Consider the following 13,941-nt stretch of genomic DNA (forward strand, 5'->3'; position numbering starts at 1 on the left):
TGGGACATATGGGTGGAGCTCTATGTAGGCACCAGCTGGACATCAATACAGGTGTTGTCTTCAGCAATGGGGCCTTGCTGTCAGTTTGTGAAGAACAACCCTATGGTGTTGGCAACAGCTTGGATCGTTTGGAGATTCCCATGGGCCCCTTTTGCCAACAATTTAATTTAATGTAACTCAATCCCAGTATTGGAAGTTTCAGTGGGTGACAAGGATAGCCAATGGGGATTCTGTCTCCCCCATTATTTGTAAATTTTATTTAGATCACTTTTATATATGTATATACTTTAGGAAGTTTATTTTGTATTAGGTGTTTGTACTATCCTTCAAATTCCCTTGATTTTAGTGCCTCTCCCCTATTCCTTCCCACTTGCTACGTGTGCGAAGATTCTCTGTGTCTCTGATTCTAGTGCCTTCTCTTGTGATCTTCTCTTTCTATTGGTTTTAGTGTCTCTCCCCTATTCCCTCCCACTTGCTACGTGTGCGAAGATTCTCTGTGTCTCTGATTCTAGTGCCTTCTCTTGTAATCTTCTCCTTCTGTTGGTTTTAGTGTCTCTCCCCTATTCCCTCCCACTTGCTACGTGTGCGAAGATTCTCTGTGTCTCTGATTCTAGTACTTTATCTTGTGATCTTCTCTTTCTGTTGGTTCGTTCTGTCCAACTTTGGTGTGGTGGCTTTTGTTTTATGTTGTTATATTTTATTTTGTCATATTTTTGAATGAATCGTTACCACTAGGATAACTATTAACAACTGAACTGTCACTTATCCCTGCTGGGAGAGGAGCAATGAGTTTTCTCCAGTAGAATGACAGTATATCAACCACTCCAGGACAGGCTTATGTCTAGTAGTAGCTGACAAAAATATAATGGACACAGTTTTTGTGTATGTGCTTCTATTTTGTTACAGTCTGAATTTTTTTTGTCTTTAGGGTATGTCTTTGTTTCGTTTTCTTAGTTTGGGTGGTTTTGTTGTATCGGATTTATGTTTGTTTTTTGAGAAAGAACTTAAAGTTGGGTGAGTTTGGAGAGGGAGAGGATCTGGAAGGACTTACTTGGGAAAGAAGAAACTGTGATCAAAATATATTTAAATTTAAAAGTTGTTTTAAATAATAAAAAATTTATCATGATAAAAAATGTTTTAGATATCTACTATTCTCTATGTAGATAGAGTTTTTAAGATGTGGAAGAAATAAACACATAATCAATTGTGGGAAAAAGAGTGAAGAGGTACATGAAAACCCAAAGCTGTCTCTCACTTCAACACTCATGTTCCTATCCATCCACCCACTGATGAACACACACACACCACAAAGAGAAGCTTGCTGCCTTATAAATCTAATTCATGATGTAGTACTATAAAAGGCAATGGATTCCTTATAAAAATGTTATATAATAAAAATTCTTGAAGGGGATAAAAATGATTGCTTTTATTTTCTGTATTTATGTATTGCCTGACAATACATAAAACTTTTTAGGTCTTATTGCTGTGTATGACTATATTCAAATGGCTATAAGTGAAAAATAAGCATTAAGATAGACATATTTATCCAACCAATGTTTATCAAATTCTTATTATACAGAAATGTTAAAGTTTTAAAAGGCCAGCTTCTACTGGGAAAAAACAGGCATGCAGACTTTATGAAATGAGCATTTGGTCCACAGAAAAGTATGTAAGGTTTTCTGGAATCAGCCAGGTTAGACCAGTAGGGGAAGAATAAGTAGAGCCTTGAAGGATGAGTCAGAGAAGGGGAGGTGGTCACAGAAGCATAGAGAGTTACTGGTAAGACAGGGACACTTGGCATATGAGACGATGAGACTCTGAACATAAAAGGCCATAAATAATTTGAAAGAAAAGAGGGGACCGGGGATAATTTGGCTGAAAAGTGCTGCTGCATAAGCATGAAGCCTTGGCCATATGGGGTGTGTGCCTCTCATCTCAGTGAGGAGGGCAGAGCTGTGTGGATTCCAGGGGCTCTATGACCAGCCAACATAGCCTACTTGGTAAGCCCAGGTCCAAGTAAGAAATCATTTCTCAAAAATGAGGTGGACAGCTCTTATAGAATAACACTAGAGGTTGACTTCTAGCTTCCACACCTACACAGCTGCACACATATATGCAGACCTGCATAGTCACACCCTGTGCACATCTGTGGGAGCACACAAATGCACACACAAACATACAAAGACACGCACTCACATCCACCCATACACAAAAAAATGCATACAAAGAAAAGGTATTGTTGTAATATGAGCGGCGGCGGGGCTGCGTCCCCAGCACCCCGGCCGCCTGGCTAGCTTATACCCCGAAATAATTACACGGACACTGTATTCTTTTAAGCACTGCTTAGCCCATTTCTATCTAGCCTCGTCTAGGCTAATTCTCGCACTTGGACTAGCCCATTTCTAATAAGGTGTGTAGCATCCCAAGGTGGGCTTACCAGGAAGATTCTAGCCTACGTCCATCCTGGGTAGGAGCTTCATTGTGTGTGTCCCAGAGAGCAGAGCTATCGCATCTGCCCAGGAGAGGGGAGCATGGCGTCTCTGCTCCAGAGAGCAGAGCTGTCGAGTCTGAGCTCACTTCCTCTTCCTCCCAGCATTCTGTTCTGTTTACTCCTCCCACCTATGTTTTAACCTATCAGGGCCAAGCAGTTTCTTTATTGCTTAACCAATGAAATCAACAGATTGATATATGACACTCCCACATCAAGGTATATTATAATATATGTTTCTACTTCCTCCCATCTTATCTCATTCAGAAGTAGATGATAGATTTCCCCAGGAGAAAGAACTATCAGCATGTTGTGTTATTCACTTCTTCCCTAGGTTTCAATGGAGGCAGATACTCTGATCATTAATTGGGAGCTAAACAGTATCTTCTATTGTGACATGCATCCAGTTAATTCCTGTTGCATATATGCAGGCAGAATATTGTATACTAAATAAATAAATATTTAAAAAAAAGAAGAAAACTTGATGTCTGCAAACATGGACTTGCAGAATGACCATGTTATATTGGACTGATGGGAAACAATGCTATACACAGAAGCCATCAAAATAAAGAAGCAAATATGTCTGAGCATGATGCACTCTTAAAAATAAATTATAAGCTGGGAAAGATGTTGGTAGAAAAGTGGAGGCAATAGACATGGTACCGGGCTGCCACCTCAAAGTTCAAGACTGTATAGATTTCCACAATAAAGTTGGTACAAAGCCAGTTCTTTTATTCTTGATTTCTTTTTAAACCTAAACATGTACCTAAAGGAATGGCAGCTGTAATGAAGTCCCTTACATTCTTAATGGCTGGAAGTTCTGAGCAAGCATTGTGCTACAGAAGCAGTGTCCAGACTTCATGCATACATCACTCTAAGAGGACTCTTGAGACTGCATGGTTGCTATGTTTCTTTAGCCAAACAAACTGCATAGAGATTAACCTGTAGCTACCTTCAGTCATGCTGTGTCTGCTTCGTGATTTGGATGGCCCAGCATTTGGTTCCAAAGATTATCATAATTTTGAATGAGTTTCCAGATACTACAAAACCATTCAGACCATTTGTGCATCCATCCCAGTATTCTATGGGTGTCCACTGGAGTGACACAAGACAGGTGATGTGAGTTATGTCAACCCCTTAAAATTGTGACTTTATGCCAGTGTGCTCAACTATCAAAAATGCCCTGTCCCACTTGATTATAAATGCTGGATTACCCAGATCTTTGCCTCTCTTGATATAAATATTAATTTCAATTCGATAATCCCAGCTTCCTTCTTTAGGTGTAAAGAGTTGTTTAAATATTTTTAACACTTACCATCACCTCGTTTAGGACCTGAAGTCACAGGTGAAGTATGTCTCATTTCCAGGATGTAGGGGTGGCCAGCAAGAGGTGGGGGGCATTAACTTCATGTTCAATGTCTACCCTTTGACTTGAAGTCATTAGAACTTGTGAATAACCTGTACTTTTTCATTTTTAGGGCAGCATAACTATTTGTGCGCTGGAAGAAATGACTGCATTGTTGATAAAATCCGCAGAAAAAACTGCCCAGCTTGTCGCCTGAGAAAATGCTGTCAGGCTGGCATGGTCCTTGGAGGTAATGTTGATATTGTCATCAATAGTATAGTAGTTTATATTTCTATTATAACATTGAGTCAGAAGAATCCCAACTTTTCATTCATCTTTATTCTTGTTTTTTTCTCTTTTATTGATGGTGATCATTCATAGTCCAGTTTGATACAATCCTGCTAACTCTGTAGACTTCCAGCATGCTAAATTCTGTTGGGAAAGGAACCCCCATCTATCTATGTTGTATATTGGTAGACTTTATGGTAGTGTCTGGACCTTTCTTTAGGTAGTATGGGTTGGAGTCTAGGCTCTGCAAGTGATTTTAAATAATTCACCAACTTTTGGGGGGTATTAGTCTCCTAAACCGTAGAATAGAAGATCAGAGATCTCTTTAAATTTAGAACTTGATTCTGAAAGTTTATAAGATGCAGATTAAGAAATAACAAACTAAATCAGGTTGCCACCATTGACTAAGAATCCATTTCAAGGACATACAGTAGTCACTCCCTGTCTGTACTTTTGTCATTAGACTGCCTCTGGCTTGTAATAATATAGCAGTAAACACAGTAGAGTAGGACCTGTTAGATGGCAAGTAGCTAAGCCGAATGACTCAAGTTCAAATGCCCATGTGGTGGGAGGGGAAAACCAACTTCCCAAAGTTATAGTCTGTTCTCCATATGGGCAGTATGACATATGTGTGCCTGTGACACACACCACACACACACACACACACACACACAGAGAGAGAGAGAGAGAGAGAGAGAGAGAGAGAGAGAGAGAGAGTTAAAGTCATGAACTAGAGAGACAGTAAAACACTTGTGTTGTAAATTTAAGTACTTGAGTTTAATCTCTAGAACCCACCTTTTTTAAAGACCCAGATGTCACTGAGGCTGGGTGGCTAGCCAGTCCAGCCTACTTGGCAAGTTCCACAACTGTTAGCAGACAGTTTCTTACAAGAAAAGACAGAGGAATGACACCCATGGTTGTCATCTGGCCTCCACAACCACACGCACACGAATGCATGTACACTCTTTCACACACACTTGCTCCCACACACTTACACACAAACATTTTAGTGCCAGTCTTTACAATAATAATGAGCTTATTTTTTGAAAATTTCATGTGCTTTGATCATATCCATCCCTCTATGACACTTCCTAGACTTACCCTCAACTCCTACCCACACAACTTCTACCCCTTTCTCTCTCTAAGAATAAAATCCTGTGGGATCCAGTTTGTGTTGGCTGACTTCTCCTGAGCACAGGGCCTACCGTGGAATGTAGCTGATAAACCCAGTCATTCCACAGGGAGGGGGATAGTCATGCCTTTCACAAGAATGTCTACGAATCAGTTTTGTATATAGCTAAAACCTGTCAAGAGCACAATGAAGCATGTATTACACCTTGAGATTAAAAAGTTTTCTTCTTCCTGGAGCTGCCTAAAGCAAGATTGCTTGTGTTCCCTCAATGTTCCACAGTTCTTCCTTTGGGATATGTTATTTTTAGACCAATATTCTTCAAATTTAAAACCTCACCCAAGTGTTATTTCCTCCCTAAAAATTTTGCCAGTGTTCTTGGGCAAAATTAACACCCATTCAACATACTGGCCACTTTGCTGAGCTGCAATAATTCACTGAGTTGCCGCATTCCTAGTATTTTATGGTTTCGTGATTAGAGGCTATTTTCTCCAGGTCAACGCCCAAGTCTCAAGTGTATCCATACAATGCCTGGCTGGGGAAGTACTTAGAGACCATGACTACATCAGTACACCCACCTTCAGTACTTCTCAAGCCCTGAGCCTCACGTTCTTCCTCTTCCCTTTCCAACTTTTTCCTTACAAGTCTTTGAGACCTCCCACACTTTCTCACAAGTTACTCATCTTGCTACAAAAAGGGCTTGGAGATGCTTTGACCCCTTCCTGGCTCCAGCACTGCTTTTTCTATGGCATGGTTGTCTTAAAGAACAGTAGGATCTCTGATGTAATGATCTTCTTTCATCAGGATTATAACATTTTTATCAATCAATTCTTTGAGAAGTTCATAGTGGATTTTGTTCCTATTTAACTACTACTCCTCCCCCAACAATTCCTAGATCTACCCCTCACCTTACCCAACGTTGTGTTCTCTCTCTCTCCCTCCCTCCCTCTCTCTCTCTCTCTCTCTCTCTCTCTCTCTCTCTCTCTCCTTTAAAATAATTCACTGAGACCAGTTTGCACTGCCCACATACTAATGGGTATAGGGCCATCCACTAGACCCATCTTCAGGAACTTTAACCTGGAATTCTCTCTTAAATGCCTTTGAAATATTCTTGCGTTTGGATTAGAAATGGCATTCTGGGCAGAATCTTCAGAGTATGTGTGATGCTGTGGGGTCTAACCTAGGGAGTCTCATGCTATCTCAATGTTCCAGCCTCTGCCCTGCCAGCCAAGCTTGTATAATCTTTTCGTGTCCTCTCTATACAACCATCTTGTTAGTTTTCCATTATTCAAGCCATACCCTAACAGCTCCATAATAACCACTCTATTTTCACAATTTTATGTTATCACTGTTTTATCTTAGATCCTTCCATCTTCTGGCGTCTTTCTTCCTTCACTCCCCTTTCTCCCTCTTTTGTGATGCCAGGCAAGCCCCCTTGGCACTCTCTCTGGGGCTCGAACAGGCACTGTCTCACAAACTCCAGCCCTCTGGGGCTTGTACTCTGCAGTGGGGTAAGTGACACATACCAGAGGACAAAGATTCTGTGAACAATGTTGAACAGGTGGATAGGTGCATGCATATCAGGAAGACAGCTTGTCCCTGAGCCTCGCTCCAGTCCACATCTTTATCTGACTTAGCTCTTTCTGAAACAATGAGTTTGATGGTGGTAGCTTTCCTAAAGCAGAATGAATACGTTCCTAACAGCTTAAACATACATTCAAGGTACTGCCCTAAACAGCTTCTGTAGCAGAAGTGGTTTTCACTCCTCCGGAGAATCAGACCAATATGGTTTGTGGAGTGTGTTACACACCCTGCTTAGTGTTGTCCTTGCTGATCCTACTTTCAGAACTGTCTAATCTCTACCAAGAAAATGGAATGGAAAAAGTGCAGGTCTGAGTCTGGAGAGCATGGAGCAGAGTCCACCAGAGGAAGATGTAGAGAAGCCAGGAGTATACCACAGCCTTTGTGTGATCTGGTTTCAAGAGATCTTAAAGTGGGGAGTGAGGGGAAGTAAAATTTTCCTGGGCCTTCTGTGAACCACTTGCTAGAGTGCCTGGCATCTTTCAGCGCTCCTCTAGTCAGTGAGGCCAGGTAAATGTGGTCTTCCTCTACAAATGGGTTTCTTTTACATGCTAGGCTTCATGTAGCTTTCTCTACTCCCATTTGCCCTACCTCTACAGGAAGGCAGCATGCTCAACCCCTGTGCCACGCCGTGTTATGCTAAGAAGGATAAGGAGAGGGTGAAGTCTGAAAGATATGGCCCAAGTATTGAAGAAGAGCCCCAGAATGTGAACACTTTATAAGAGAAAAGGGGGGATGGTGTGTATAAAGGAAATAGTGTATATCTGAAAAAGGACAATGCTACACATCTTGGCAAGGATATTTCTAGAACATAAGTCAGTGGAATGGGAAGAAGTGAAGCTTAGGAGCCATCTTGGAGCATCAAGAATCTTTCCATTCAAAAGACAGTATAGAAGTGATCTTCACAAACAAATTATCCCTGGTCTTCCTATGAATAAACCCCCTTTTCACACTCAGTTGAGTCTTTCATCCCTGAAATTCTTTCTTTCTCCTCAGTTGTCTCCACCACCCCTGTGTTCTGGGTCACCTTGTGCTGTCTGCATGTGATTTGCTTCTGCCTGCCTTCTTTCTCTTCACTGCTCATGAACTCTGACTTATATTTTATCTTTAGTTCAGCACGGGGAAAGGAAGGATTCTGTGCCATGGTTGTATACGAAAGTAGCTCCAGACCATAGATAGCAGCAAGGTCAACTTGGAGAAAACCCGTTGCAGTTGCTTCAGATTTCTTTATATATCTTCTGTTTGTGGGTGAAACTTGTTCTACGGCTGCAACCTCAAGGGTTAGAGAAGCATCTTGAGCTAGGAGCTTGCTGGCCAAGCTTCCTTGTCAGTACTTCTGTATGCCTGTCACTGACTCCACACTGTGTCCCAGACCTTCTGAAATATTAGAGAAGTTAATCACTTTGAAGAGTGTACCTCCATCAGTAAACTACTTTTATGTGTAATGGTCTTTTGAGAATGAAGGGAAACTATTGATATTTAAAATGTGACAATAAATATAAATGAGAACTTTTACAGGCTAGCTGGCATGCAGGTTGGTTCTCCATTTTCTTAATATAAAGATGCAAAGTGGCCAAAACAAACATAAAGCCTTTTGGGGGATGTTGATGAAAGAGTAAGACCTTTGTTGTGTAGTATCTAATGCAGAAACTCAATAAGTTTATGTAGAATAAAGACAGGGATTAATCCTTTAAGGTGGTATTTAAAGTATGTTTGCCTTAGGAGTCTCCACTGCTTACTCTGTCTTTTCTCCAGAAAGAATTAAGTATATACTATCTTTCCTCTTTAAAAAAAAAAGATATTTTCAACAATATTCCAAACCACCGGTGATTGAAATTGTTTCAACTTAGTTTATCTTTCAAAACAATATATTGTCTTCAGAATAATTCAATCTCATAATGTGGACTAACCTAATACAGCATTTTTGGTTTGTTGTTTGTTTTTGAGTTTGTGTTTTAATTATAATGTTTCTCTTTTCCCTGTCCTTTCTTAAAGTCTCCTCCATACTTTTTTTCAAATTCATGGTCTCCTTTTTTCAGTAATTGTTATTGCATCCATATACGTATTTGTATATACATATATCTTACCAAGTATAATCTGTTGAGTCCAAATAGTGTTACTTGTCTGTATGTTTTAAGGGATGACCATTTGATACCAGACCAATCAGTGTGCTCTTCCCTGTGAAAGACCACCTCTCCCCACTCCCAGCTTCCTTCAGTTGTCTAAAGTTCTTTGCATATAGTTGAGGCCTTGTGAGATATTCCACATCCAGTTGTCAAGTTCGTTATTGTCATCTTTGTTCAACTCACATTCGTGCAGTCATGTTGATGGGACTTTATGGGTGTAGCATCTGACGTCACTAGAAGACACAGTCTCAAAGCAAACTCCCTGATCCTCCGACTCTCACAGTCTTTCTGTTCTTTCTTCTGCAATGCTCCTTGAGCCTTAGGTGTGGGAGTGTTTTGTAGATGTACCCACTGAGGCTGGGCTCCTCTGCACTTTGGTTGGCTGAGGTCTTCTGAAATGTTCTCTGTCCGTTGCAGAGAGAAGTTTCCTTGGTGATGGGCAAAGAGTACACCTAACTGTGGCCGTAAAGATAACTGTTTACAGACTGCTGTTAGGGATTACACTGGTATAATAAATTGGTGGTTGTAGATTCTCTTTCAATAACCAGGATTTTACTAGCACTGAGTAGTTAGCTAGGTTTCCAGTAGCAGGCATAAAACATTTTTAGAGAAGAAATTTTGGGATTAAAAAACTCAGTATATTTCAGGACTGTATATTTTAAAAAATCATTGAAATCTAGTGGTGGCCTAAGAACACTACTAAGAACAAAAATACAATAGCCTCCCTAATTATATCATAAGTGGATGTATACAGAATTATCAGAAAGAAGTGGTCAGTACACTTCAGGATCATGGGATTCAAATGTAAGTGAACCTTTCTGAGAGTAATTGACAGGAATCTGCAGGACAAATCGTCCAGCTCATGTCATCCAGGAAGAAGGTCATTCGTGCAAAGGACTAGATTCCTTGTCATCCATCACAGTTTAAATTCAACTCAAGTTTCCCAAGTAGAGGAGGCTGTACTTGTGAGTTGAAAATGATGTGCCCACTTCTGACTGACATCAGGGTAGTTCAGAGCTGGCTTCCTCCACATTAAGAGGAGAATACTATGGAAGTAATTACTTCTTACACACTGCTGAAGAAGGACCTGGCACCCTCCTCTTTCCTTCCAGCCTTCTTTTGTTTCTTCCTTCCTCTTCTCCCCCTTTCCCTCCCTCTCTTTCTTCAGTTACATTTGTCCCTTATTCCTAAGATTTCTCCTTTCATATACAAACCTTTGGAATAAAGGTGAAATATGAGAGGCAATTCTTGTTCAAGATTCAATAAAATCCTATGGGGAATGTCAGAAGAAATATGGTTTTGACATGTCAAGACAGAGATTCTGTTAATAGACTGTTTGTTCCTATCTACTTCAGTGACTGTTCTCATCCTAAGAATGATGTTAAAGTTCTTTGGTCTTTCCAGTGCCTGGGATTCTTGATGTTATGAATCACTTCCCTGGCTTTTCACAGGTCACAGTGAACTTTTACATTTAGTACATTGCTGTGCATCACTAAGTAGGAAGATAGTTCCACCCCTAAGGATGGTGATATAACTTCTCAGAAGGGTTTCGTATGTCTGACTTCTTGCCTTTAGAATGCATCTCTGTATAATGACTCATGACTCCCCCCCCCCTCTCTCTCTCTCTCTCTCTCTCTCTCACACACACACACACACACACACACACACACACACATACACTCAGAAAGGAATACAGTTCATTTACATTTATGGAAAAAAGCTCGTCAAAAATAAGAAAATCTTTACATGGAGGAATAATTAAGCAAATATGTTACTAATTAAATGAATAAGTAATGCTTGCTAGAAAGTTTTTTGTAGCTACACCTGTTGTTATTTTGCTTTTGTAGGGGGTCATACACTCAGTTTTCTTAAGTTGTGTGAGGAAACAGTTTCTGGCCCACTCCCTTCACCTCTCCTTCACACGCAGGTCAACCACACTTCTCTTCCCATAGAGAAACGATGCCCTGGCTGAGGACCATGCATTGTATTTTACTAGTTTTTACTAGTTTTATTATTTCTTTAGCATTTTCCCCAATGCTTCACTGCTACACTTTTCTTTGAGAATCCTACTAATCTGAATTTAGCTTAGAAGCAGAGAGGACTGTTCTGACATTCAATTATTATAACAAAAACTGAAGCCACACCCCCTCTTCATGCAAGATCATTGTGATAGTGGCTACCTCCTTTTTCTCTGACCTTCACCCAGTTTTCCCCTCATAGACAGCCCCTTTTCTAGGCTTTCAGCTCACATTTCAGGAGCCCAGAGCCCTGATCTTGCTCCCCATCCACTTCCCTGAATTCTTCAGCTTTGTGTTGTCTTCAGATCACTGTCTAGGTGTGCTTGCTACACCCTCCCACACGTGTGACCCAGAAACCACCCTTAGCGTTTCCTTTATGCTTAACACTCTTCATTTCAGATCTACTTTACCACTGCTGACAAGAACTGCTTCTAGTGTCTACCAGAACCCTATGAGATTTGTCTATTAAGCGTACCCTGTACCCCATTTTTTATTGGACTATTTGTTCTTTTGATGACCAATTTCTTGAGTTCTTTGTATATTTTGGAGCTCAGCTCTCTGTCTAATGTGAGGTTGGTGAAGATCCTCCCCATTTTGTAGGCTGTTGTTTTGTCCTGTTGACTGTATCCTTTGCTTTACAGAAGCTTCTCCATTTCAGAAGGTCCCATTTATCAATTGTTGCTCTCAGTGTCTGTGCTGCTGGGGTTATATTTAGAAAGTCTTCTGTTCCATAGCACTCAAGTGTACTTCCCACTTTGTCTTCTATGAGGTTCAGTGTAGTTGGTATTATGTTGAGGCCTTTGATCTATTTGGATTTGAGTTTTGTGCATGGTGATAGATATGGATCTATTGGCATTCTTCTACATGTCGATATCTAGTGTTATGCTAGCACCATTTACTGAATATCCTTTTTCCCCCCATTTTATATTTTTAGCTTCTTTGTCGAAAGCCAGGTATTCGTAGGTGTGTAGAGTGGTATGTGGGTCTTCAATTCAGTTCCATTGTTCCTCCTGTCTGTTTTTATGGAAATACCAGGCTGGTTTTAGTACTGTAGCTCTGTAGTAGAGTTTGAAGTCAGATATTGTGATGATTCTAGAAGTTTCTTTATTGTACAGGATTGTTTTGACTATCTGGGTTTTTTGCTTTTCCATATGAAGTTGAGTATTGTTCTTTCAAGGTCTGTGAAGAATTTTACTCGGATTTTGATGGGCATTGCATTGAATTTATAGATGGCTTTTTGTAAGATTGTCACTTTTACTATGTTAATTCCACCTACCTAAGAGCATGGAAGATCTTTCCATTTTCTGGTCTTTCTTCAAAGATTTAAAGTTCTTCCACTTGTTTGGTTAGAGTTAATCAAAGATATTTTATATTATTTGAGGCCATTGTAAACCATGATGTTTCTCAGATTTATTTCTCAGTCCATTTTTCCTCTGTGTACAGGTGAGCTACTGATTTTTTAAAGTTAATCTGTATCCTGCTACATTACTGAAGGTGCTTATGAGTTATCAAAGTCCCTTGGTAGATTTTTGGGGGATCACATGTGTAAACTATCATATCATCAGCAAATAGTGAGTTTGACTTCTTTTTTGATTTGTGTCCCTTTGATCTCTTTTTGTTGTCTTATTGCTCTAGCTAGAACCTCATGAACTATGTTGCATAGATATGGAGAGAGTGGACAACCTTGTCTTGTTCCTGATTTCAGTGGGATTGCTTTGAATTTCTCTCCATTTAGTTTGATGTATATAGCCTTTATTATGTTTAGGTATGCAATTTGTATCCCTGCTTGCTCCAAGACATTTATCATGAAGGGATGTTGCATTTTGTCGAAGGTTTTTTCAGCACATAATGAGATGATCATGTATTTTTGTTTGTTTGTTTATATGGCAGATTATACTGACAGATTTTCATATGTTAAACTATTCCTGCATCTCTGGGATGAAGACGACTTGATCATGATGGATGATTTTTCTGATGTGTTCTTCAGTCCAGTTTGCTAGTATTTTATTGAATATTTTTGCATCAATGTTTATTAGTGAGATTGGTCGTACTTTTTTCTTAGAATGTCTTATATGTTTTGGGTATCAGGGTAATTTTAGCCTCATAAAAAGAATTTGACAATTTTACTTCTGTTTCTATTGTGTGGAACAATTTGAAGAGTATTGGTATTAATTCTTCTTAAAAAATTTTGTAGAATTCTGCAATGAAACCTTCTGGTCCTGGTATTTTTTTGGTTGGGAGACTTTAGGTGACTGCTTCCATTTCTTTAGCAGTTATAGGTCTATTTAATTTGCTTATTTGGTCTTGATTTAATTGTGGTTACTGATATTTATCTAGAAAATTGTCCATTTGCTTTCAGGTTTCCAATTTTGTGAACTACAGGTTTGCGAAATATAACCTGATGATTCTCTGGATTTCGTTCATGTCTGTTGTTATGTCCCCCTTTTCATTTCTAATTTTGTTAATTTGGATATTCTCTCTGCCTTTGGGTTAGTTTGGATAAACATTTGTCTGTTTTGTTGATTTTCTCTAAGAACCAACTCTTTATCTCAGTGGTTCTTAGTATTGCTTTCTTTGTTTATATTTTGTTGATTTCAGCTTTCAATTTGATTATTTCCTACAGTCTAGTCTTCCTGGGTGAGTTTTCTTTTTTTTGTTCTAGAGTTTTCAGGCGTGCTGTTAACTCACAAGTGTGGGGTTTCCAGCTTCTTTATGTAGGCATTTAGTGCTATGAACTTTCCTCTTAACACTGCTTTCATTGTGTCCTATAAATTTGGGTATGTTGTATGATCATTTTCACTAAATTTAGGAAGTCTTCAATTTCTTCCTTGACTCATTGGTGATTCAGGTGAACATTGTTTAATTTCCATGTGTTTTGTGGGCTTTCTGAAATAAGTGCTGCCGTTCATTTCTAGTTTTAAGCCATGGTGATCCAACAAGATAAATGGAGTTATTCTGATTTTTTG

The 13,941-nt window shown here is 39.5% G+C and overlaps 1 protein-coding gene across 1 annotated transcript in view; it reads left to right on the forward strand.

Annotated features, from left to right (window-relative positions):
- The window catches only part of Pgr (progesterone receptor), a 61,699-nt gene that overhangs the window by 18,627 nt on the left and 29,131 nt on the right, over positions 1 to 13,941 (forward strand). The window contains exon 3 of the mRNA XM_041657645.1: positions 3,967 to 4,083. Coding sequence (XP_041513579.1) covers positions 3,967 to 4,083 — 117 coding nt within the window. The remainder of the gene's footprint in view (positions 1 to 3,966; positions 4,084 to 13,941) is intronic.

The sequence above is a fragment of the Microtus oregoni genome, unplaced genomic scaffold (genome assembly GCF_018167655.1).
Source record: "Microtus oregoni isolate MIOR12 unplaced genomic scaffold, Mior012 000008F_ref0000371, whole genome shotgun sequence".
In the NCBI taxonomy this organism is placed as follows: Eukaryota; Metazoa; Chordata; class Mammalia; order Rodentia; family Cricetidae; genus Microtus; species Microtus oregoni.